We start from the raw sequence: 27,917 nt of genomic DNA, 5'->3' as shown, positions 1-27,917 counted from the left end.
TACTGTATTTGTATACAGCTAACACGGTGCCATGTTACACACAGGCACATACACACACACATCTGAGTCTTTCCATACATGTGTGTGTATTGGCCTCATTAATTAGCTACAGCCCATTAGTTCGGGTCACGCAGACACTAGCAGTCCGGCAATCAAGGACATGAGGATGACTGTATAATCAGAGACTCGTAACCCTCCTGCCCCATCGCTATGCCTTCCCCCTCCTCTCCTACCCCCTCTCCCTTTCCCACCCGCATTCTGCTTCTTCTCCTTGCTGGGCCGCTCCTTGCGCTCGCCACCTCCTGGCTGCGTCCTGATCACAGGCTTCATCGTCACCGTTTCCCCTCCGCCTGAGCCACCGCTGCCCTCGTCATCTAATCGGAGAAGGGGAAGAAGACATGTAAGCAGGAGGACGGGCGTGTGGTGTTCTCTTACATGTAGTGTGGGGTTAAGGGGAAGGAGGCCAGTCTATAAGCAGCTCCAGAAACAAGGTCCATAGCTGAGGGTCCTAATCTTCTGACCCAAGCTTGTCAGTCAGTTTGGCCGCCTTAGACTAGAGTATCTTCACGGAGCTGAGTGTACGCCCCTTCACCAACTATCAATCATTGCCAGAAGCAGACAAGATCTATCCAGATATTAATTTTTCCTTTGTACCCGGCCAACCACATTAATAGGACATCACCCCAAAACCATAGGAGGCAGTAGGACCTCACCCCAAAGCCATAAGAGACAGTAGGACCTCACCCCAAAACCATAAGAGACAGTAGGATTTCACCCCAAAACCACAGGAGACAGTAGGACCTCACCACAAAACCACAGGAGACAGCAGGACCTCACCACAAAACCATAGGATACAGTAGGACCTCACCACAAAACCATAGGGCACAATAGGCCTCACCACAAAACCATAGGAGACAGTAGGCCTCACCACAAAACCATAGGAGACAGTAGGCCTCACCACAAAACCATAGGAGACAGTAGGCCTCACCACAAAACAATTCCAATTTAACCACCCAAAATGGACACAACCTTGGACATTAAGCATGACTACCTGGACCTTAATGTTATCTTGAACATATGGTCTGCATGGCATACCACACAGTGAAGAAACATGCATGTGATCACTTACAGGCATCCTGGGTGTCACTGTCCTTCCCGCTGTAGGCCGCCCGCAGTTTACTCCTCACCACGCGAAGCTGTAGGCCCAGCTGCCGGGTTCTGGGGTCAGAAGGGGACATTGGAAGCTCCACCTCCGGGTTATTAATCTGATTCACCAGCCCATCCCCTGTCACCTGCGGGAGGTACCTGGAGGACAGTGGGAATAAAACACAAAAAAGCAATGTTAAGAAAAAGATGTTCTCCTGGTACGTAGCTGTCTTGCCGACATTCAGAATGTCAACATGCAGGATCTGGACCCCGGAATGCCGGCAGTGGGAAATCTTCAAGTCTGAGTATTCCATGCGTGTCTGCACTATAACTAAAACATGATTTTTAACCAGGATGTAGTTATGAGACTGTCGGCATCGCGGCCCCTGGTCTGAATCCCGATGGGGGAACCTCGGCAAGGTACTTAAAATAGGCGTCGAAATACCAACGCTTATCTTAATCCTGACGCAGGAAAGCAGAAGGGCGGCTGCCCGAACGCGGTAAGTCCGGGGCGCCCTTAGCGTTAGCTGCGTTCGGGGAGGGTTAGGTTTAGGTAGCATAGCGGGGTTAGGGTTAGATTTTTTTTGCGGGGGAGGTTAGGGTTAGGCACCCCTAGGTGGGAGGGTTAGGGTTAGGGACCACTGTGGGGGAGGGTTAGGTTTAGGCACGAAGGGGGTAGACTTAGGTTTAGGCACCAACGGGGAGGGTTAGGGTGTGGGGTGGGGAGGGTTAGGGGGAGAAGGGGGGGGTAAGTATACTTACCCGACCCCTGTCAGGATACCAACCATCGGGATGCCACTGTTGGTATTGTGACAGGAGGAATCCCGACAGCCGGCATTACATACCCATTGTTTATCAACCAACATGCTTACAATTTGATGAGCATAAAATGCTCAAAGTAGCACATGTCGATCTCCCATTGCCAGCGTTTCGGGGTCCACATACCGCTTGCCGACATTCTGGATGTCGACAAGACATACATGTATTGCTTTCAGCTTTGTTCTGGACTATGGGCCTGATTCACAACGGATCGCTACTGCGATCGCACCCACGATTACATACGCAGATCTGCTGCGAAAATATGCTAATGACTGCGACTGCTCACCCGGCATAGAGACCCTCACTGCCGCTTTCTCACATCCGTAATACCTCTCAGTCCTGCGCACACATCAGTAACATCGGACCCTCACGCAGAATTATAGCAGCCCAGACGTGTCTCAGAAATGACGAGTTTCGTCGCACGCGGCGAGTGCACGAGCTGCGAATGCCGTCGCAGTGGCTAATTTATGCACGCTCAGGAAATGCCTGTGTTTCTCCGACCACGCCCCCGTCACCACCCCCAAACGCTGACGTCCCGTCACTCACTCTGCCATGGCTTTGTATCTGCGTAGGTGACCGAAGTGCGATCGCAATGCTGTCACTGCGCACGGGCACTGCAGTGCATACGCATGCGCAGTATTGACCATCGGACAATCTGCGTACGCCGTTGCAGTTGCGATCCGTGCTGAATCAGGCCCTGTATGAAGTAATATAGGTTAAATATTCTTGGAGCCTAATATCCTTATCAGCTGTGGTCAATCTCTGGGAAATGCACGGCAACCCTTGGGGTGGTATTCAATTGTTTTCGCCGGACCGGATCGCCCGTCTAAAGTGACGGGAGATCGCGGGCCTCTATTCAATTGTTCCTGCTTTTCGTGCTGATTGCGCCCAAAGTGGTCGGGTTTAGCCGCGTAAATCGGCTACCCCCGACCAAAGTGCGCGGGTCGCGATCGCGTAAAGTGCCGTTTGGGCGCCCAAACAGGTCACTTTTTCGCCCATTTCAGCTCGCACCCCCCCTGGGGCTGCGAGCTGAAATGGATCGATGGCAGCTGATCGCGCCCGACAGTAGCAACAATAGTCAGGCGCGAAGGGAGCTGGAAACAATTGAATTCTGCCCTTGGAGTCCATGCTCCGCTCCGCTGGTGACTCAAGGCGCGGCAGGTGCCCGGAGGGTGGATATGGGGAGCTGGCATAACAACTGGGGCAGAAGATTCCGGGCTGCGTAGTCAATAAATTAGTAATTATGGCACCTCCGATTCTCTGTCTTCCAAACATCCCAGAAGGTCGATTTCATTTACCAAATAGGAAGGTGACGCAGACGATTCTCTGCATGTAAGCGAGATCCGTAGTATAATTACTGAAAAAGCTACTTTGCTCTAGACAAGTGGAGTGCGCTATATCAGCCTTGCCCATTCCCTGAGCGCGATCGATGACGGGCGCCCGGTCCCAACACTTATCTAAAACGGCGTAGTAACCTGCATCTTTGGTGTTACCCGTAGCGTGACCGCCGCGTCGTTACTCACCGTCCCCGGGTCTGTCCATTCCAACACTTCTCCTGATTGCTGAGCCCAGCCGAGACCCTGTGATCGGAGCAGAGGGACAGTGGGAGGAGCTTCCAGAGGCCGCGCAGTGGGCGGAGCTTGGACACCACCTCCGACACCTGTTAAGAAGTAATTGTTACATGAGGGAGGAGAGCATACACATAACGGGATGCCAGATTTCCGCCTGTAGCCCGCACTCACTAGTCTGTCTATGTTGGTACCAGCTGCCGACGTCGGCTTCTCCTCATTGCTGTAAACTCGAAACTTCCTGTCCTCCTGGGGGGAGCGTCTGGCGCGAGCTGGGGGCGGGGTACCACACGACTGGAAGATCTATTTAAAGGACAACTTTGTCAAGTTTACTGTATGCTGTAGAGGCCTAGGCAGCTTGTGGCAGGTATGCGAACATGCTGGGACTTGTAGTCACAGGCTCTATTACTATGATCTACAAATCAAGGAGCCCACAGTGCTCTGAGCAGAAAACTGGTGCAAGTGGAATAAATAGGAGGGCCATCCGTAGCAACCAATCAGATATCTGCTTTCATTTCCAATTTGTGCATCAAAGTGACTGAATCTGATTGGTTGCTAAACTACAATGAGGTGAACTGTCTTTCACAAGATCTATTTACTAACAAACATCAAATGTACAGTAATCTCTAGCAATCAATCACCAATTAGATAAGACCAGTCTGGTGTAATTATCATTACTGATTTATAAAGCACCAAACATACTTGCAGTACATGCGCACAGGCCTGTGTAGCCCTGGCCTGCAGCCGCACTCTGGGCCTGATTCAGAGCCGGACGCTCTAAAAGAGTGCTCGCTCTGAATTTTTTGTGCGGCCTCCTGGACGCTCGCTTAGCTGTGGGTGACCACCCACAGCTATTGTGAGCGGCTAGGAAATGGTGGCGATGGTCTCGACCATCGCGACCATCGGGGCTTGCGACGGGACCCTTGTGGTAGGGTCTCCTTCCCGCATGCCCCAGTGAGCTTTCGGCTCTATTAGAGCCGGAAGCTCACCCACTGACATCACTGGTGATGTCAGTGGGGCCGCCCCCAAACGGCAGGCGTTCCTTCGGGAACGCCTCTGTTTGAATAAGCCACCCCCCCTGCCCGCCTCCAAAACGGGGCAAGCTGTCAATCAAAATCAACAGCTGCACCGCTTTGGTGCGAGACCCATAGCGACGGAGCGCCCGTCGCTAGCCGGGTCTCGCGCATGCGCACGTCGAAGTCGGCTCCGGCGTGCACATACGCAGCGGCCAAACATCTACCCGCTCGCAAGCGCATAGCGCTTGTGAGCGGGTCTGAATCAAGCCCTCAGAGCAGTATCTGATTCATCACTGTCCTCTCAGCTGAAGGCTCTGCCTATTTCTCTTCATTGGAAATGTCAGTATATTTAGGTTGGGGCGCACTCTAGTGGACATTTTCTTAAACAACACTCTACCAATTCTGTGCATGCAATTCAAGATTACAGTTACAGGTAACAGAATGTTCTTTTGTTGTTACAAGAGTTTTGCTTCTTCACATAACTGTAATGTATTGGCCTGTGGCTATGAGAGTATGAGAATCCCAGGAAAATCAGCTGTGTGGTGCATACTTTAAAGGTACACATCCACTAGACGATTAAATTGAGTGATTGAACGACAACGATATCATTAGATAATCATTGGAACATCGTTTGAAAAACTTTTGCAGGTTGTGTGAAAAAAAATCTATAACGACCACCGATGTGTGCTCCCGCTGGTCGTTTAGACATCTTTCATCGTACAAATATGTTGTACAACCTGACGATATCGTCAGGTTGAACATGTTTGCAGATGATTGATGTGTCTACACTGAACGACTGCTCATTCAGGGCCTGATTCAGAGCCGCTCGTAAGCGGCCGCTCGTTCGTTCCGAGCGATGTTTGCCCAACTGCGCATGCGTACGGATTTTAATACGCATGCGCGAACCAGTCAGTGCGGCCGAAAATCGTTTGTTTGCTAAATAGCGAATGCCTGCTATTTTGAGTGACAGAATGAGGCGTATGTGGGTGGTAACAGGGGAAGGTGCTTGAAAACGGGGAGTGGAGAACAGAACGCAGGCGTGCTTAAAGGTCAAAGCGGGCGTTTTATGGGTGTGCATAATTAATACAGCAGCATCATTGACCACGTCAGTTGGGTGTCTTTTAGCCAAAACTGCTCGCAAGATTGTGGTAGGAAAAACCAACCACAAGAATAGCGAGCAGTTCATACGCTGGTCGATGTACTCGATTAATCTAATAAATAGCAGACATGACGTAGGATGCGAGCGGCCAGGGGGCGTAGTTATCCAAAAAACGACCGCAAGTTTTGCTCGCTCGTTCAGACATGGAGGCGTCAACAGACCGCAAAGAGCGAACGGTTCATTTTAATAGCCACCCCCTTTTCCTGAACGACCGTCCGCAAATAGTGTCCGGCTCTGAATCAGGCCCTCAGTGTGGACACATCACAGACAGACAAACGACTGCACGATTACAATGTCTTAATCGTGCAGTCTTTTGCCTGTCGTCTAGTGGATGTGTGCCTTAAGTTAGAAATAGATTTTCTTAGGTGGTGGTGCACAGTAGCTTTAAATGTAACTCTACAGTAGAAGCATGGGGAAACACATTAAGCAGCTATGCCCAGCTTATGTAACTACCGTTCCCACCCGGTTAGAAAAAAATTATATACTTCTTACAAGGAAAATACACCTGGCTTTTTATATACGTTCATAAAATATATGCACTGACATTCCCGCCTACTGATTCATACATTACAGATGATGTCAGAACATTTCAGATGATAAAACTGCTGTCAACCAGAATTCCTGCATAAACCTGATCCCAGCATCATATTAAAACTCTGCCCTCTGGTGGTGAGCTGAGCTAATAGCAGGGTCTTTTTGTACCCATGTTCACGATACTGGTTGTATGAAATGCGTCAATGAAGAAAATAAGACAATACCTGCGCTGTGAGTTGTACGCTCTCCTCCTGCAGCGTCATTATCGCCTCCGATATCTTCACTGCGATGGATTCGGTGGCGAGTTCCACGTTAAAGGGTCCCGCCAGGCGCTCAGCCACCTCCTGTAGCCCGTCTGCAAGGTGATATAACAGTGTATTAGTGGATGTCCCTCATGGAACAGCAAGGAAAGTATCAATGGTACCAGAGCTGGCATGTATAGCACTCCACTGGCGGGCATCAGCTAGAACGCAGAACCCCAGGTAAGTCATATTCTGTATTATTATTTTGCTTCAAGATCCCCGCTCAGAACCGCATTTTCAGTTGTGGGTGTACCTTACCTATAAAAGTGAACCTCAGGCAAGTTAGAACACATTGGGGCAGATTCTGAGTTGGGAGCAAGGGAAAAACAGGAAGTAACTTTGTATCTGGAACAAGCCATGTAGCAGTCCAGGGGGGAAATGCATTTATTATTTCAGCATGCAGGGTAAAGGGTTGGGTATGAAATACCGACGGCTTACAAGCCACCGGTTCAAATCCTGATGCGAGAAGCTCGACAGATCAAAATCCCGATGCCGGGCTCGTAGGCATGTTTAACCCTCCCCCCCCCCGCAACCCTCCCTTGGGGGGTGCCTAACCTAAGACTCGGAGGGTGGTGCCTAACCCTAAGTCCTCCCCGTGGTGCCTAACCCTAACCCCCCCCTCCCCGCCCCCCAAAGCTAACCCTCCCGGGGGGGGTGTCTCACCCTAACCTCACCCCCGTGTAGCCTAACCCTAACCCCCCCCCCCATGCCCTAAACCTAACCCTCCCGGGGGGGTGCCTAACCATAACCTCCCCCCCTGTGGTGCCTAATCCTAACTCCCCCTTCACCTAGCCTAACCCTCCCGGAGGGGGTGCCTAACCCTAAGTTCCCCCCCCGGGAGTGCTTAAACCTAACCGTCCCCCCCGCGGCTAAAACGTTGCTACTTCTCTTGGAGCGTCTCAACCACGCCGGGCATATTCTCGAGCTGTATGGAGTATAGACGCCAGGTGTATGGGAATACATCTGTAGCGCACAGATGCTGGACAGCTTTATTCTTACACTGCTATTTACATTTCAGTTTGGACACAGCTCTCTAATATACAACTCTGTATGCACCTGTTACGTCTGCCCCCCCTACAGTGCAGCATGGTTTTATCCAGGTGCCTAAATACTGGCTCTATTTTGCTTTACTCAAAACCAGCTCCAGTATACTGTGCAGACCGTAGTGCAACTCAGTATCATTCAGACAGACTTTATTTATTATCAATACCCTTGGATACAGCAAAGATCAGCTCGGCTGCATTAGATACAGCTGTACCCGTGGAGCTGCGTAGTGCTGTACAGAGTATACTCATCGGTGCTCCTAGACTATGGCCTGTCACCTATGACAACAGATGTAAAATCCCTGAGACAACCTGTTTATTCAGCTAGAACCAAACCAAACATAACTTCTAATAAAACTTAAGACCCACATAAACTTATTGAAAATTGCCTTTCCCCAAATGTGGCGTCCTGCCGGCTGGAGCTGAAGGAATGCTGCAGATTACAGCGTCCGGATGTACAAAGGTAATTGGGATTCTCCCAAACTGTCACAGCTGTAATTCCACTGAATGAGCATTTACATAGCATTATATAAGGGGGGGGGGGGATTAATGCAATCATCTACTGTCTGTTATTTATTTCTAATTGTTAAAGAAAAAGTTTAATTTGTATTTTTTTTTCTTTTTTTTTAAGTTGGCAATTTATTTTGTGTCATAATCGCTGTTGGTTATTCCCTGATCAATCCATTTTTATAATAAAGTATGAGTAATGCCAAGGGAATACTTTTGCACAAGATATAATACAGTATAATATATGGGTTCCGCACCCCAGACTTTGACTAAGTATTAGGGACCTCCAGTAATCAGAGAGGCTGTGATGTGGCCTGGAGGCTTGGCCATATTTTTGCAAATATATTATTATTATTACCAGTTATTTATATAGCGCACACATATTCCACAGCGCTTTACAGAGCATATTTGTCCATTCACATCAGTCCAGTGGAGCTTACAGTCTATGGCCCTGATTCAGAGCCGGACGCTCTGACCAGAGCGCTCGCTCTGAATCAGGGCCCACCTCCATTAATATGGAGAGTCCTCCTGGACGCACGTATAGCTGTGGGTCACCACCCACAGCATATACGAGCGTGCAGGATGATGGTCGCGATGGTCTTGGGGCCAGCTTCAGACGGCTTGGGAACGCCTCCGTCTGGCAGGCACGCCCCCGGCATGCCCACCAAAGGGGGCGTGTTGTCAGTCAACATCGACAGCACGCCCCCTTTGATGAGACACTCCGAGCGAAGGAAAGTCCTTCGCTTGTCGCGTCTCGCGCACGATGGAGCTCCCTCCGTCGTGCGCATGCGCAGTGCAGACCATCGACCCACTTACGAGCGGACAGCCGCTCGCGAGTGGGTCTGAATGAGGGCCTATATTCCCTAACAGACGCTCACACACATGCACACTAGGGTTAATTTGTGTTGGGAGCCAATTAACCTACCAGTATATTTTTGGAGTGTGGGAGGAAACCGGAGTACCTGGAGGAAACCCACGCAAGCACAGGGAGAATATACAAACTCCACACAGGTAAGGTCGTGGTGGGAATCGAACCCATGACCTCAGTGCTGTGAGGCAGTAATGCTAACCATTACACCGTCTGTACTGCCCGCATATATGCAGCTGAGGTCTGTGAATTATCTACCACCATGTAGTGCTTCAAATCTTATTGCTGATATCATTCCGAGTGCTGGGGGAATACCCATTGCTGTTTCTTGTATAGCATAACCCCTCCCTGAGTGATATTACTGAAGTGATTGATCAGCTACCATCATGTACTGCCACTCATAGGGTTGAGCCAGTCACATCCTTGTTTTGTCTAGATCATGTTTTTCTATTGTTCTGGACTAGGCCACGCCCCTGCCTAAATCATCCCCCACCCCCAAGGATGCAACAGATATTCCTGGCGATATATTTCCAAGGCAGTGGTTCCAAAACAGCGCGCTACCCTCAGGGGTACCACGGGTGGTCCAATAAATGAAATGATTTGGGCCAGCGTGTCTGCTGTTCGCCTGTAGAGAGAGGGAGCAAGTGACCACTTACACGCAGGCTGCATTACATGTCTGCGGCCCCCTCCCTTGTTCTTCTCCCCCTCTGTGCAGCAGTGATGAAGGCTTAGTAAATACGTGAGGTTCCTGCACAGAATCCAGGGCTCCCAGCAGAATTTAATGTAAGCTGTGTCGCCTTTCTTCCCCTTCCCAACCCCTGACTCCAGTCCTGTCCTACAATTAGGGTTAGGGACATTTAAGTGGGCAACGTATCAGAATAACCACCACAGGCGGAACATCACATTTTATTTAAAATAAAGTTAAATACACAGTTGAGGGCATTTTCCTATTACCCACCTATTAAACTATTCCAATCAGCATCCATATCCGCCTGGTGGGCGAGGCAGCCCTTCATGACGTTAAGGCAGAGGCCATGGCAGGGCAGGAGACCCGTGTAACCTCGGCACAAGGGGCAATACCACATCCGCATGGCAGCTCGGAGACAATCGGATGGTGGCACTGCCTAGATAGGAAAGAATAGACAGTACGTCTCATAGGCATTGCTACAGGGGCATTAGTGTCTCTATTACACTAACTGTACCTGGGATCCTCAGCAGACAGCACCAACTCCGAGGCCATCAATTATTCCTTATTTATCCTGCAGCCTACAGGGACCTCTCTACACTGATTCCTGAGCTTCATTATAGGAGGGACAGGCTCATAGCTCCCTTCTGTCTGTGTCACCCTGCAGGGGGAGGGACAGGCTCATAGCTCCCTTCTGTCTGTGTCACCCTGCAGGGGGAGGGGAACTCTCATAGCTCCTTTCTGTCTGTGTCACCCTGCAGGGGGAGGGGAACTCTCATAGCTCCTTTCTGTCTGTGACACCCTGCAGGGGGAGGGACAGGCTCATAGCTCCCTTCTGTCTGTGTCACCCTGCAGGGGGAGGGACAGGCTCATAGCTCCCTTCTGTCTGTGTCACCCTGCAGGAGGAGGGACAGACTCATAGCTCCCTTCTGTCTGTGTTACTGTGTCACCCTGCAGGGGGAGGGACAGACTCATAGCTCCCTTCTGTCTGTGTCACTGTGTCACCCTGCAGGGGGAGGGACAGGCTCATAGCTCCCTTCTGTCTGTGTCACTGTGTCACCCTGCAGGGGGAGGGACAGTCTCATAGCTCCCTTCTGTCTGTGTCACCCTGCAGAGGGAGGCGCAGACTCATAGCTCCCTTCTGTCTGTGTCACCCTGCAGGGGGAGGGACAGGCTCATAGCTCCCTTCTGTCTATGTCACCCTGCAGGGGGAGGGACAGACTCATAGCTCCCTTCTGTCTGTGTCACTGTGTCACCCTGCAGGGGGAGGAACAGACTCATAGCTACCTTCTGTCTGTGTCACCCTGCAGGGGGAGGGACAGGGTCATAGCTCCCTTCTGTCTATGTCACTGTGTCACCCTGCAGGGGGAAGAACAGGCTCATAGCTCCCTTCTGTCTGTGTCACTGTGTCACCCTGCAGGGGGAGGGACAGGCTCATAGCTCCCTTCTGTCTGTGTCACTGTGTCACCCTGCAGGGGGAGGGACAGGTTCATAGCTCCCTTCTGTCTGTGTCACCCTGCAGGGGGAGGGACAGACTCATAGCTCCCTTCTGTCTGTGTCACTGTGTCACCCTGCAGGGGGAGGGACAGACTCATAGCTCCCTTCTGTCTGTGTCACTGTGTTACCATGCAGGTGGAGGGACAGGCTCATAGCTCCCTTCTGTCTGTGTCACTGTGTCACCCTGCAGGGGGAGGGACAGGCTCATAGCTCCCTTCTGTCTGTGTCACTGTGTCACCCTGCAGGGGGAGGGACAGACTCATAGCTCCCTTCTGTCTGTGTCACCCTGCAGGGGGAGGGACAGACTCATAGCTCCCTTCTGTCTGTGTCACTGTGTCACCCTGCAGGGGGAGGGACAGGCTCATAGCTCCCTTCTGTCTGTGTCACTGTGTCACCCTGCAGGGGGAGGGACAGACTCATAGCTCCCTTCTGTCTGTGTCACTGTGTCACCCTGCAGGGGGAGGGACAGGCTCATAGCTCCCTTCTGTCTGTGTCACTGTGTCACCCTGCAGGGGGAGGGACAGGCTCATAGCTCCCTTCTGTCTGTGTCACTGTGTCACCCTGCAGGGGGAGGGACAAACTCATAGCTCCCTTCTGTCTGTGTCACTGTGTCACCCTGCAGGGGGAGGGACAGACTCATAGCTCCCTTCTGTCTGTGTCACTGTGTCACCCTGCAGGGGGAGGGCCAGGCTCATAGCTCCCTTCTGTCTGTGTCACCCTGCAGGGGGAGGGACAGACTCATAGCTCCCTTCTGTCTGTGTCACTGTGTCACCCTGCAGGGGGAGGGACAGACTCATAGCTCCCTTCTGTCTGTGTCACTGTGTCACCCTGCAGGGGGAGGGACAGACTCATAGCTCCCTTCTGTCTGTGTCACTGTGTCACCCTGCAGGGGGAGGGACAGGCTCATAGCTCCCTTCTGTCTGTGTCACTGTGTCACCCTGCAGGGGGAGGGACAGACTCATAGCTCCCTTCTGTCTGTGTCACTGTGTCACCCTGCAGGGGGAGGGCCAGGCTCATAGCTCCCTTCTGTCTGTGTCACCCTGCAGGGGGAGGGACAGACTCATAGCTCCCTTCTGTCTGTGTCACTCTGTCACCCTGCAGGGGGAGGGCCAGGCTCATAGCTCCCTTCTGTCTGTGTCACCCTGCAGGGGGAGGGACAGACTCATAGCTCCCTTCTGTCTGTGTCACTGTCACCCTGCAGGGGGAGGGATAGACTCATAGCTCCCTTCAGTCTGTGTCACTGTGTCACCCTGTAGCGGGATAGTATCCCTGTTTTGTACCTTGGCCGCTCTGCTGACGATGTCACTTCCTGTCGCCAGCCCCTGGACCAGAGTTCTGGCTGCTCCCAGCGCTCGTGTGACCTGCAGGACACAGAATAACATCAGTAAAACTCTAACCATGATTCCGCTGACACAGTTCAGGGAACTGAAGGAAATGCTGATTGGTTGAGGCCAGTTCCTGATTACACATCTACTGGGTGCCCACATAATTAACATGACTGAAGGCAGCTCTAACTGTATATAGGCCACTCTATAATAATTATATAACCGTCCTCGGTGAGCTTCCTAGTTGTGAGTTTACTAGTGTTTGTTGTTGCGCCTGTTTTAAAAGGAAAGCATGCACATAAGATCACAGATATATTGGCATGGCTGGCTGTGTGTACGGGTAACCCACTACCCGCCCCCGTACATTTGCTGCAGGGACTGAGACTAAACTTACCGGTACTTATGGAATAAGCCATTTATGTAACTATACCCCCATTGCATGATCTAAAACCCAGTAAGTAAAACACCGGCTGAAAAATGTACATGGAATATCCCACCGGCCTTCACAACTATTGGCGGCCGCACTTTTTATGTGCGCAGGTGCGTCTTTCACACAGCGCAAACGTGCGATGGTGTACAACCAGAGGCCCGTGACTGGGATGGGCATGTATATGCGGGAAAGTGGGCATGCTGACGCCAGCAAAGTACAGTTATGCACTATACGGCCATTAAATGAGATGTGCATGCACTGTGTCAGTGGCGTCACAAAGGGGGGTTGCGGGACGCACCCGGGTGTCACCCGCCGAGGGGTGACACCAAGGTACTGGCTCCCCCTCAGTGACAGGAGCCGGGTGCTGCACTGTAGCATTAAGTGATGATACCCACGGCACAGGCCTGGGCTCGGGCTGCGAGGCCATGCCCCCTGGTAGCAAGGTCACGCCCCCTGCCCACGAGGCCACACCCCGTTTTCGGCGGCATCCCTCCCCGCACCGGGTGACACAGCGGGGAGGGACGACACTGCATTGTGCAGTGAGATTTTGAGCATTTTGGGTAATAAGGCCCCATTATGCTATTTAGATCACATATGCCTCTCAATGAATCCCCATGAACCAAACCAGCGTGTACCATCTCAGGATATCCCCTAAATCAAACCTGCAGACGAAGTTTCCGCGGGGTGTCCCCGAAGGGCCTCAGCTCCTCAGCTCTATGGCCCGCGCACTCCATGTAGTCGGCACTCAGCTCGTAATGAGGGAGCAGCAGGCGGAGTGTGCGCTCCAGTAGCCCCACCCAGAACTCGGAGAGGGCATCGGCCAATCTGGGGGCTCCTCCCCCCATGTAATAAGCTCGCAGCTCGGAGAAGAGAGTGCTGAAGAGAGCGGCATTCTGGGAGTACAGGCGTCCGTAGGAGAGTACAAACATGGCGGAGAGAGAGTGCTCGGAGGAGTCCAGGAGAGCGAGGAAAAATTCTGCACATAGACGACATAGAGAGGAGCGTTATATATGACAAGAGTGTACATAGTATAATGAAGTACAATACAGGTACTAAAGGTCTGCACACAGGGCCTGATTCAGAGCCGCTCGCTCTGAATCAGGACCGGGGTTTTTTTTTTGGGGGGATCGGCGTCTTGGCCGCTCGCATAGCTGTGGGTGACCACCCACAGCTATTGTGAGCGGCCATGATGATGGTCGCTATGGTCAAGACCATCGGGCTTTCGACGAGACCCCTGTGGTAGGGTCTCGTGGCCGCAAGCGCCAGAGAGATTTCGGCTCTAACAGAGCCGAAAAATCTCCCACTGACATCACTGGTGATGTCAGTGGGGCCGCCCCCAAACGGCAGGCGTTCTCATGGGAACGCCTCCGTTTGGGCAGCCAAAACCAAAGGGGACGAGCTGTCACTCAACATCGACAAGCTCGCCCCCTTTGGTGCGAGACCCGGAGCAACGGATTGCCTCGTGCGCATGCACTGTGGGCCACCATCGACCCGGTTGCGAGCGCTTGCGACCGGGTCTGAATCAGGCCCACAGTCCAGGCAGCCATTTTGTGGAATCAATACATACTGGGGGAGATGTATCAACCCTCCTAAAGAGAAAAAAATACAAAAGTTGCCCATAGCAACCATCCAGCTTCTAACGGCCATTTCATAAACTGTGCTAGATAAATGACAGAAGCTGATTGGTTGCTTTAGGCTTAATTAATCTCCCCCTAAGTCCTAGTGAATGACTGTAAGCAGTATTCCAAATTCAATTGCTGGAGACAGCCTCGACCTTTCAATTAATGGAGGCAGCTATGGCCAATGAGGAAGCCCCTACCCAAGCCCCTAACCCTCTGTAATAATCACTACGGGAACGTGCAGCAGCAGCATTTTCCCCAGCTGGCCGAACAAGGTTACGACAAGTGGCTTAAGGATCCACTCCCGGAATATTCCATGTGACGCTGCCCAGAGTAGCGATTAAGTGGGGGCAGCGAATGGCTTTACCCGAAGATTTATCAATATGCGGATTTTACTATACGTGGTCCCTTTTATTCACGTTTAGGCACAATCTATATTGCAGGCTTTTATCACTCATGTAGACTTTATGTACTTAATATATTCCTGGAACAGCGAGTTATAGTGCAGGGCTAAGCAATATCTGGCACTCCAGGCTGCAGTGCAACTACATATCCCAGCATTTCCAGCCACGGTTTTGCTGTTAGATCATGCTAAAACTGTGACAGGGCATGCTGGGATGTGTAGTGCTACAGCAGCTGGAGAGACGAAGGTTACCTACCCGTTACAGAGTAATTGTAACATACAGCAGAGGAGGATGAAGGTGAGGCTGAAGTGATGGGCAATGGATAAGCAGGATACACACGTACCTTGGAACTTCTTTCTTGCCCCGGTTAATACCCCCATGGGGTAACTGACGCTCTCATTCACAATGCGGGCCAGGTCCCTCACGCTCTCCTCGCTGAGCCTCAGCTCCGTCTCACTGGGACAGCAGGTGTACTCCTGGGGACATATCCGGAGGTGCTCCCCTACAGATCACACAGCGGAACAGCAACAGCTCAGGATACATCATCTATATGTATACAGTATATAAAAGGCTAACGCTGCTCCTCACCTCTATGGGGGGGAATTCAAGTGTGTTGCGCCCCGGCGGCCACTAGATGGCGCCCGTCGGATCAATTCAATTGTTGCTCCGTTCGGGCGCACACAGCTGCTGGCACTGACATTTCTACTCTCAGCCCCCCCCCCCCCCCCCCCCCCCAAGCTGGCGGGCATAAATGAGCGAAAAGCGACCCGCTTGCGAGCGCTGAAATGGGGGGACTTTTTGCAGGGCGTGACAATGTCCCGTCACTTTGACGGGCTGCTAACTAGTCCATCATATATACACGGTGTCCCAGTGCAGCAGTATACCAGCAACAAGAATATAGATGGGTATTTAGCTTCTGTATTACAAATAAACATACACGTAGCACACAAGTAACACTTGTACCATTTATATACATATACCATAAAAGCCTAGTATACTTTTACACCCCCTATAGAAGTAATTTATGTAGCAGACCGTTCAGTCAGTAATTTACCCTTTCGGTATTTAAAAGCATGAGACGGGCAGGGGGTATCACTCAGTCATTCGCCCCTCAGACCATGGCAAAGGCAGGGCTGCTTCACCCTTTCTGGATGTCATTAGTGCAGGACAGGGGATTTTATGCTAAACAGCACAGACAGTGTAATGGTTAGCATTACTGCCACACAGCACTAAGGTCATGGGTTCGATTCCCGCCACAGCCCTACCTGTGTGGAGTTTGTATATTCTCCCTGTTCTTGCGTGGGTTTCCTACGGGTGCTCTGGTTTCCTCCCACACTCCAAAAATGTACTGGCTCCTAACAAAAATTAACCCTAGTGTGTATGTGTGTGAGCAGGTGATAGGGAATATAGGGCCTCATTCAGAGCCGCTCGTAAGCGGCCGCTCGTTCGTTCTGACCGATGTTCGCACAACTGCGCATGTGTACGGATTTTAATACGCATGCGCGAACCAGTCAGTGCGGACGAAAATCGTTTGTTCGCTATATAGCGAATGCCTGCTGTTTTGAGTGACAGAAGGAGGCGTATGTGGGTGGTAACAGGGGAAGGTGCTTGAAAACGGGGAGTGGAGATCAGAACGCAGGCGTGCTTAAAGGTCAAAGCGGGCATTTTAAGGGAGTGCATAATTAATACAGCAGCGTCACTGACCACGTCACTTGTTTTTTTTTTACTCAGAACTGCTCGCAAAATAGCGGTTGAAAAAACCAGCCACAAGAATAGCGAGCAGTTCATACGCTGTTCGATGTACTCGATTAATCTAATAAATAGTGGACATGACGTATGGTGCGAGCGGCCAGGGGGCGTATTTTTCAAAATTACAACCGCAAGTTTTGCTCGCTCGTTCAAAATTAGAGGCGTGCACAGACCGCAATGTGCGAACGGATCATTTGAATAGCCACCCCTTGTTTTTGAACGAACGACCGCAAATAGCGAGCGGCTCTGAATGAGGGCCATAGATTGTAAGCTCCACTGGGGCAGGGACTGATGTGAATGGCCAAATATTCTCTGTAAAGCGCTGCGGAGTATGTGTGCGCTATATAAATAACTGGTAATAAATAAACCGTCCCACTGAAAGATCAATTTATTGCTCTTTGCGGCAAAGACTAATGAGAAAAACCGTGTGTCAGAACGGGGAATTCTACACTAATTTTATATATATTTATTGATGGCATTAATTAAGCTGCTCAATAGGAAATTATTTTCTTTTGTAATTTATGTTAATTCATTTCCAACAACTTCTATGGACTGGGGGGGTAGACGCCAGTGGCAGGGGTTTGAAGTTCAAGCTCCTCCCCTCTTTACCCCCATTGGCTGCCTGCTGATCTCCGTATTTTACTAACAAGGCCCCTAAGGACAGAACCGGGAGAACAGAACAAGAGGGAGAGGTGAAACATTCCATAATAAGAACAGATATTCCCAACAATAATAGGACAACAACAATGAACAAGAGCTAAAATAAGAACAAAGAGTGAAAAACGTGGGCATCCAGTGCCCCTGACAGGACTAAGAGAAAAAGATTTAACGTACAGTGGTGTCCTCATACATCTAGCCTCCTTGCGCGCTAATCAGCCCTTCCGGTCGCGCCATGCCGCAGTGTGACTCTGTAGTGCTGAATGTCTTTTTGCGCAACTTTTTATCTTCAAATGCATCTTATTTGCACAGCGGTGTGAATAGGTCACACCAGCAGCTTCTGCTGATTAAAATGATATGCGGCATGCCTATATTCTGTGTGAGACTGCATGTGCATCTGCATGTGAAATGCTACGTTACAGTGTCCCAGCCTCTCGCACTGTAACGTAGCATTTCGCATGCAGATGCACCCGCAGTTGCACACAGAACATAGGCATGCCGCATATCATTTTAATCAGCAGAAGCTGTGCGAATAAGACAAATTTGAAAGTAAAAAGACGCACGAAAAGACGCTCGGCGCTGCTGAGTCACACGAAGCTCCCGCGTTATGTGTGGCGCGACTTGTAGCACACGGAGGATAGATGTATGTGGACACATTTGTTCAAAAGTCATCCTATTGTATTAGGTACACTGGATGCACTGTGAGACTTCCAAAGCTAACCCCAAGGGAGACTAAGCTCAGCCCCTTACACCAAAACTGGCATAAAGAAACATTAAGTCTGAAAATCTGGTGAAAGTTGAGGCTCAGCAGAGGCCCCGTGCCGCGTCACCCATTGATCTGGCGAAATGCACCATCACATCCTCAGGTACAGGCTTAATGGAGGCCTGGCAATGCTGTTTGACGCTGGCCAACCATCTCTTGTGGACATCGCAAAGAGCCAACAGGTCGTCTGTCCTGCACAATGCTCTGGTCCCTGTGGACATATGGCCTCATTCAGACCCACTCGCGAGCGGCTGTCCGCTCGCAAGTGGGTCGATGGTGTGCACTGCGCATGCGCACGATGGAGGGAGCTCCGTCGTGCGCATGCGCGAGACGCGACGAGCGAAGGACTTTCCTTCACTGGTTGTGTCTCATCAAAGGGGGCGTGCTGTCGATGGTGACTGACAGCACGCCCCCTTTGGTGGGCGTGCCGGGGGCGTGCCTACCAGACGGAGGCGTTCCCAAGGGAACGCCTACCGTCAGAAGATGTCCGTGAAAGATAACGTTTTATTTGGTTCTGAGATCCGAACTTGGCAGGAATATCCGAGCTATAACTGTGCCGCTAATTCTAATGCCGGGTACACACTAGACGATATATGTACGTGCTATGTTGCTGACGATGCGCGGTCCCGCGCGTCGTCAGCGACATCTGCCGTCGCCCCCGCTTCGTGTACGCACTGTATGTACGCACTTTCCGGTGCTGGCACCCCGCCTGGTCCCGTCGCTAACAAAGTCGTCTATTGTGTACCGGCCTGAAGTGCAATCCTCTAATCATGAGAGTTATGGTAAGAACTTACCTTTGTTAACTTTCTTTCTTCGAAGTTCATAGGGTCCACAGGGAGACCTTGGGGGTATAGGTTGGGAACCAAATCCGGGCACAACGCAGTTAAAGCTTTCAGCTCCCAGGATGCATTGGGTCCACTCTCCCTATAACCCCACCCCCGAGCCACCTCAGTTTGTAAGTAGCCAAAGGCCAGAGGAGGAAAGAGAGAGACAAAGAAGACTGGAACACTCAAGAACCACACTCACAGAGAAGGAGGCGGGAAACCGGTGGCCAGTAATATAGTCCATATGAAGCCAGGTGCGTAAGGACGGGTGCCCTGTGGACCCTATGAAAGAGAGTTAACAAAGGTAAGTTCTTACCTCTCGGCCGGGCACCAACTCAAACTGAGGTGCCTCTGGCTCGGGGGCGGGGTAATAGGGAGAGTGGACCCAGTGCATCCTGGGAGCTGAAAGCTTTTAACTGTGTGGTGCCCGGATTTGGTTTCCAACCTACTGTATATCTCCAAGGTCTCCCTGTGGAGCCTATGGACCCTGAAGAAATGAGCAATGGGGTTCTGCAAGACAGAGCCCCTAACTCCAACAATCTCCTAGCCGTGGAGGAAGGCAGTCTTCCAGGTGAGGATCTATAACTCCATCAAATCCAGTGGTCCAAGGGCACAGCCGTCAGACGTAAGGTTGAGATCCCACCGGACAAATAGGGGGGCATGTACGGACTTTGCATCACTCTCCCCTTATATATAATATAGAAGACAAGCATATATATAAAGGATGTATCACAGTATATAGAATATGGTGACATACCAGATATGGGGGCACGGACACCCGGAATGCCCCCCAGACCTCTCTCCCTCAGCTCCCGGGCAGTGTCTAGACAGCTCCGGACTTCACTGACCACAGCACTGATCCCCGGTACAGCGGCCAGGAGGAGGAGAAGGAGCCCTGGACCAGACATGACGGCTGGGGAGTGCTGCAGCGGCCTGGAAGAACAGCATATAGCAGTATAGTATAGCTCATAACAATATGTCAGATAGCATCGGGACAAACCCAACTCTACCCAGAACATTCACCACTTACAAGGTCTGTGAATCGGGGGGGGGGCAGTCATGCAGGGGGCAGAAGCAGTAGAGTGGAAATACACGTATATAGACAGACAGTACAGGGCATATACAAGTATATGGAGAGACAGTACAGTGCATATACAAGTATATGGAGAGACAATACAAGGCATATACAAGTATATGGAGAGACAGTACAGGGCATATACAAGTATAGGGAGAGACAGTACAGTGCATATACATGTATATGGATAGACAGTACAGTGCATATACAAGTATATGGAGAGACAGTACAGGGCATATACAAGTATATGGGGAGACAGTACAGTGCATATAAAAGTATATGGAGAGACAGTACAGGGCATATACAAGTATATGGAGAGACAGTACAGTGCATATACAGCGACTATAAAGGGGATATACAGGGGGATAGAGAACGTGCAGGAGATATACAAGCATATGGAGAGACAGTACAGTGCATATAATCAAGTATATACAGAGACAGTACAGGGCATATACAAGTATATGGAGAGACAGTACAGGGCATATAGAAGTATATGGAGAGACAGTACAGGGCATATACAAGTATATGGAGAGATATTACAGGGCATAGAGAGACAGTACAGGGCATATACAAGTATAAGGAGAGACAATACAGGGCATATACAAGTATAAGGAGAGACAGTACAGGGCATATACAAGGATATGGAGAGACAGTACAGGGCATATACAAGTATATGGAGAGACAGTACAGGGCATATACAAGTATATGGAGAGACAGTACAGGGCATATACAAGTATACGGAGAGACAGTACAGGGCATATACAAGTATAAGGAGAGACAATACAGGGCATATACAAGTATATGGTGAGACAGTACAGGGCATATACAAGTATATGGAGAGACAGTACAGGGCATATACAAGTATACGGAGAGACAGTACAGGGCATATACAAGTATACGAAGAGACAGTACAGGGCATATACAAGTATATGGAGAGACAGTACAGGGCATATACAAGTATAAGGAGAGACAGTACAGGGCATATACAAGTATATGGAGAGACAGTACAGGGCATATACAAGGATACGGAGAGACAGCACAGGGCATATACAAGGATACGGAGAGACAGCACAGGGCATATACAAGTATATGGAGAGACAGCACAGGGAATATACAAGTATATGGAGAGACAGTACAGGGCATATACAAGTATAAGGAGAGACAGTACAGGGCATATACAAGTATATGGAGAGACAGTACAGTGCATATACAAGTATATGGAGAGACAGTACAGGGCATATACAAGTATATGGAGAGACAGTACAGTGCATATACAAGGATATGGAGAGACAGTACAGGGCATATACAAGGATATGGAGAGACAGCACAGGGCATATACAAGGATATGGAGAGACAGCACAGGGCATATACAAGGATATGGAGAGACAGCACAGGGCATATACAAGTATATGGAGAGACAGTACAGGGCATATAGAAGTATATGGAGAGACAGTACAGGGCATATACAAGTATATGGAGAGACAGTACAGGGCATAGAGAGACAGTACAGGGCATATACAAGTATAAGGAGAGACAGTACAGGGCATATAGAAGTATATGGAGAGACAATACAGGGCATATACAAGGATATGGAGAGACAGTACAGGGCATATACAAGTATATGGAGAGACAGTACAGGGCATATACAAGTATATGGAGAGACAGTACAGGGCATATACAAGTATATGGTGAGACAGTACAGGGCATATACAAGTATATGGAGAGACAGTACAGGACATAGAGAGACAGTACAGTGCATATACAAGTATATGGAGAGAAAGTACAGGACATAGAGAGACAGTACAGTGCATATACAAGTATATGAAGAGACAGTACAGTGCATATACAAGTATATGGAGAGACAGTACAGGGCATAGAGAGACAGTACAGTGCATATACAAGTATATGAAGAGACAGTACAGTGCAAATACAAGTATATGGAGAGACAGTACAGTGCATATACAAGTATATGGAGAGACAGTACAGTGCATATACAAGTATATGGAGAGACAGTACAGTGCATATACAAGTATATGGAGAGACAGTAAAGGGCATATACAAGTATAAGGAGAGACAGTACAGGACATAGAGAGACAGTACAATGCATATACATGTATATGGATAGACAGTACAGTGCATATACAAGTATATGGAGAGACAGTACAGTGCATATACAGCGACTATAAAGGGAATATACAGGGGGATAGAGAACGTGCAGGAGATATACAAGCATATGGAGAGACAGTACAGTGCATATAATCAAGTATATACAGAGACAGTACAGGGCATATACAAGTATAAGGAGAGACAGTACAGGGCATATAGAAGTATATGGAGAGACAGTACAGGGTATATACAAGTATATGGAGAGACAGTACAGGGCATAGAGAAACAGTACAGTGCATATACAAGTATAAGGAGAGACAGTACAATACATATACAAGTATATGGAGAGACAGTACAGTGCATATACAAGTATAAGGAGACAGTACAGGGCATATACAAGTATATGGAGAGACAGTACAGGGCATATACAAGTATATGGAATGACAGTACAGTGCATATACAAGTATAAGGAGACAGTACAGGGCATATACAAGTATATGTAGAGACAATACAGTGCATATACAAGTATATGGAGAGACAGTACAGGGCATATACAAGTATATGAAGAGACAGTACAGGGCATATACAAGTATATGGAGAGAAAGTACAGGACATAGAGAGACAGGACAGTGCATATACAAGTATATGGAGAGACAGTACAGGGCATATACAAGTATATGGAGAGACAGTACAGTGCATATACAAGTATATGGAGAGACAGTACAGCGCATATACAAGTATATGGAGAGACAGTACAGGGCATAGAGAGACAGTACAGTGCATATACAAGTATATGAAGAGACAGTACAGTGCAAAATAAATACAAGTATATAGAGAGACAGTACAGTGCATATACAAGTATATGGAGAGACAGTACAGTGCATATACAAGTATATGGAGAGACAGTAAAGGGCATATACAAGTATAAGGAGAGACAGTACAGGACATAGAGAGACAGTACAGTGCATATACATGTATATGGAGAGACAGTACAGTGCATATACAAGTATATGGGGAGACAGTACAGTGCATATACAAGTATATGGAGAGACAGTACAGGGCATATACAAGTATATGGAGAGACAGTACAGTGCATATACAAGGATATGGAGAGACAGTACAGGGCATATACAAGGATATGGAGAGACAGCACAGGGCATATACAAGGATATGGAGAGACAGCACAGGGCATATACAAGGATATGGAGAGACAGCACAGGGCATATACAAGTATATGGAGAGACAGTACAGGGCATATAGAAGTATATGGAGAGACAGTACAGGGCATATACAAGTATATGGAGAGACAGTACAGGGCATAGAGAGACAGTACAGGGCATATACAAGTATAAGGAGAGACAGTACAGGGCATATAGAAGTATATGGAGAGACAATACAGGGCATATACAAGGATATGGAGAGACAGTACAGGGCATATACAAGTATATGGAGAGACAGTACAGGGCATATACAAGTATATGGAGAGACAGTACAGGGCATATACAAGTATATGGTGAGACAGTACAGGGCATATACAAGTATATGGAGAGACAGTACAGGACATAGAGAGACAGTACAGTGCATATACAAGTATATGGAGAGAAAGTACAGGACATAGAGAGACAGTACAGTGCATATACAAGTATATGAAGAGACAGTACAGTGCATATACAAGTATATGGAGAGACAGTACAGGGCATAGAGAGACAGTACAGTGCATATACAAGTATATGAAGAGACAGTACAGTGCAAATACAAGTATATGGAGAGACAGTACAGTGCATATACAAGTATATGGAGAGACAGTACAGTGCATATACAAGTATATGGAGAGACAGTACAGTGCATATACAAGTATATGGAGAGACAGTAAAGGGCATATACAAGTATAAGGAGAGACAGTACAGGACATAGAGAGACAGTACAATGCATATACATGTATATGGATAGACAGTACAGTGCATATACAAGTATATGGAGAGACAGTACAGTGCATATACAGCGACTATAAAGGGAATATACAGGGGGATAGAGAACGTGCAGGAGATATACAAGCATATGGAGAGACAGTACAGTGCATATAATCAAGTATATACAGAGACAGTACAGGGCATATACAAGTATAAGGAGAGACAGTACAGGGCATATAGAAGTATATGGAGAGACAGTACAGGGTATATACAAGTATATGGAGAGACAGTACAGGGCATAGAGAAACAGTACAGTGCATATACAAGTATAAGGAGAGACAGTACAATACATATACAAGTATATGGAGAGACAGTACAGTGCATATACAAGTATAAGGAGACAGTACAGGGCATATACAAGTATATGGAGAGACAGTACAGGGCATATACAAGTATATGGAATGACAGTACAGTGCATATACAAGTATAAGGAGACAGTACAGGGCATATACAAGTATATGTAGAGACAATACAGTGCATATACAAGTATATGGAGAGACAGTACAGGGCATATACAAGTATATGAAGAGACAGTACAGGGCATATACAAGTATATGGAGAGAAAGTACAGGACATAGAGAGACAGTACAGTGCATATACAAGTATATGGAGAGACAGTACAGGGCATATACAAGTATATGGAGAGACAGTACAGTGCATATACAAGTATATGGAGAGACAGTACAGCGCATATACAAGTATATGGAGAGACAGTACAGGGCATAGAGAGACAGTACAGTGCATATACAAGTATATGAAGAGACAGTACAGTGCAAAATAAATACAAGTATATAGAGAGACAGTACAGTGCATATACAAGTATATGGAGAGACAGTACAGTGCATATACAAGTATATGGAGAGACAGTAAAGGGCATATACAAGTATAAGGAGAGACAGTACAGGACATAGAGAGACAGTACAGTGCATATACATGTATATGGAGAGACAGTACAGTGCATATACAAGTATATGGGGAGACAGTACAGTGCATATACAAGTATATGGAGAGACAGTACAGTGCATATACAGCGACTATAAAGGGGATATACAGGGGGATAGAGAACGTGCAGGAGATATACAAGCATATGGAGAGACAGTACAGTGCATATAATCAAGTATATACAGAGACAGTACAGGGCATATACAACTATATGGAGAGACAGTACAGGGCATAAAGAGACAGTACAGTGCATATACAAGTATAAGGAGAGACAGTACAGGGTACTGTCTCTCCATATACTTGTATATGGAGAGACAGTACAGGGCATATACAAGTATATGGAGAGACAGTACAGGGCATAGAGAGACAGTACAGTGCATATACAAGTATAAGGAGAGACAGTATAGTACATATACAAGTATATGGAGAGACAGTACAGTGCATATACAAGTATATGGAGAGACAGTAAAGGACATATACAAGTATCAGGAGAGACAGTACAGGACATAGAGAGATAGTACAGTGCATATACATGTATATGGAGAGACAGTACAGTGCATATACAAGTATATGAAGAGACAGTACAGTGCATATACAAGTATATGGAGAGACAGTACAGGGCATATACAAGTATATGGGGAGACAGTACAGTGCATATACAAGTATATGGAGAGACAGTATAGGACATAGAGAGACAGTGCAGTGCATATACAAGTATATGGAGAGACAGTACAGTGCATATACAGCGACTATAAAGGGGATATACAGGGGGATAGAGAACGTGCAGGAGATATACAAGCATATGGAGAGACAGTACAGTGCATATAATCAAGTATATACAGAGACAGTACAGGGCATATACAAGTATATGGAGAGACAGTACAGGCCATATACAAGTATATGGAGAGACAGTACAGGGCTTATACAAGTATATGGAGAGACAGTACAGGGCATAGAGAGACAGTACAGTGCATATACAAGTATAAGGAGAGACAGTACAGGGCATATAGAAGTATATGGAGAGACAGTACAGTGCATATACAAGTATAAGGAGACAGTACAGGGCATATACAAGTATATGGAGAGACATTACAGGGCATATACAAGTATATGGAGAGACAGTACAGGGCATATACAAGTATAAGGAGACAGTACAGGGCATATACAAGTATATGGAGAGACAGTACAGTGCATATACAGGTATATGGAGAGACAGTACAGGGCATATACAAGTATAAGGAGACAGTACAGGGCATATACAAGTATATGGAGAGACAGTACAGTGCATATACAGGTACATGGAGAGACAGTACAGGGCATATACAAGTATATGTAGAGACAATACAGTGCATATACAAGTATATGGAGAGACAGTACAGGGCATATACAAGTATATGGAGAGACAGTACAGTAAATATACAAGTATACGGAGAGACAGAACAGTGCATATACAAGTATAAGGAGACAGTACAGTGCATATACAGGTATATGGAGAGACAATACAGTGCATATACAAGTATATGTAGAGACAATACAGTGCATATACAAGTATAGGGAGATACAGTACAGGGCATATACAAGTATATAGACAGACAGTACAGGGCATATACAAGTATATAGACAGATAGAACAGTGCATATACACGTATAAGGAGACAGTACAGTGCATATACAAGTATATGGAGAGACCGTACAGTAAATATACAAGTATACGGAAAGACAGTACAGTGCATATACAAGTATATAGACAGACAGAACAGTGCATATACAAGTATAAGGAGACAGTACAGTGCATATACAAGTATATGGAGAGACCGTACAGTAAATATACAAGTATACGGAGAGACAGTACAGTGCATATACAAGTATATGGAGAGACAATACAGTGCATATACAAGTATATAGACAGACAGAACAGTGCATATACAAGTATAAGGAGACAGTACAGTGGATATACAAGTATAGGGAGAGACCGTACAGTAAATATACAAGTATACGGAGAGACAGTACAGGGCATATACAAGTATATAGAGAGACAGTACAGTGCATATACAAGTATATCCTTCTCCCCTGCATCTGGAGAGGAAGTCATGGCCCTCATCCGGTCCTCCCCTCCTTCCACCTCCCCTCTTGACCCTATCCCTTCCCGTCTCCTCTGTTACCTGTCTCCTTCTGTTTGTTCCCATCTTGCTCACCTCCTTAATCTCTCCCTAACATCTGGCTCTGTCCCTTCTGCATTCAAACATGCCCTTGTCTTCCCCATTCTTAAAAAATCTACCTTGATCCTAACATACTTTCCAACTATCGACCCATCTCCTCCCTTTTGCTTCCAAACTCCTTGAGCATATTGTTTACAACCGCCTTACCACCTTTTTTTCCTCCCACTCCCTCCTTGACTCATTTCAGTCTGGCTTCCGTTCTCTCCACTCCACTGAAACTGCCCTCACGAAAGTCAGCAACGACCTCCTTGCTGCCAAATCCAATGGCCACTACTCTCTGCTCATTCTCCTTGATCTCTCTGCTGCATTTGGCACTGTAGACCACGCTCTCCTTCTGCAAATCCTTTACTCCCTTGGTCTGCGTGACACTGCCCTCTCCTGGCTGTCCTCCTACCTCTCTGATCGTTCCTTCTCTGTGTCCTCTCAGGACTCCTCTTCCCCCCCACTTCCAGTAACAGCAGGAGTTCCCCAAGGTTCTGGTTCCTGGGGTTCCTGTATTCCTTCTCCTGTTCTCCCTATATATGTCCTCTCTAGGTGAGCTCGTTAACTCCTTTGACCTCCAATATCATCTCTATCATCTTTGATGACACTCAAATCTACATTTCCACCCCTGAGCTCTCCCCCTCGCTCCTTACGTGTATCTCCAACTGTCTCTCTGCTGTCTCTTCATGGATGTCCCAGCGCTTTCTTA

The 27,917-nt window shown here is 48.2% G+C and overlaps 1 protein-coding gene across 1 annotated transcript; it reads right to left on the bottom strand.

Annotated features, from left to right (window-relative positions):
- GPC2 (glypican 2) lies at positions 1 to 27,515 on the bottom strand. Its single transcript, XM_088446031.1, has 11 exons — positions 27,374 to 27,515; positions 19,673 to 19,848; positions 15,266 to 15,424; positions 13,562 to 13,875; positions 12,425 to 12,505; positions 9,921 to 10,086; positions 6,467 to 6,597; positions 3,708 to 3,836; positions 3,489 to 3,625; positions 1,130 to 1,305; positions 1 to 374 (listed from the first exon to the last, which is right to left on the bottom strand). The coding sequence occupies exons 1-11, from the start codon at positions 27,406 to 27,408 to the stop codon at positions 127 to 129; spliced, it is 1,752 nt and encodes a 583-aa protein (XP_088302157.1). The 5' UTR covers positions 27,409 to 27,515; the 3' UTR covers positions 1 to 126.
- Between the last annotated feature and the right edge of the window lie 402 nt (positions 27,516 to 27,917).

Source organism: Taudactylus pleione, unplaced genomic scaffold, assembly GCF_031769625.1.
Source record: "Taudactylus pleione unplaced genomic scaffold, aTauple2 ptg000393l, whole genome shotgun sequence".
Classification (NCBI taxonomy): domain Eukaryota; kingdom Metazoa; phylum Chordata; class Amphibia; order Anura; family Myobatrachidae; genus Taudactylus; species Taudactylus pleione.
Note: the sequence above shows the minus strand (reverse complement) of the source record. Positions and strands in the feature narration are given on the sequence as shown.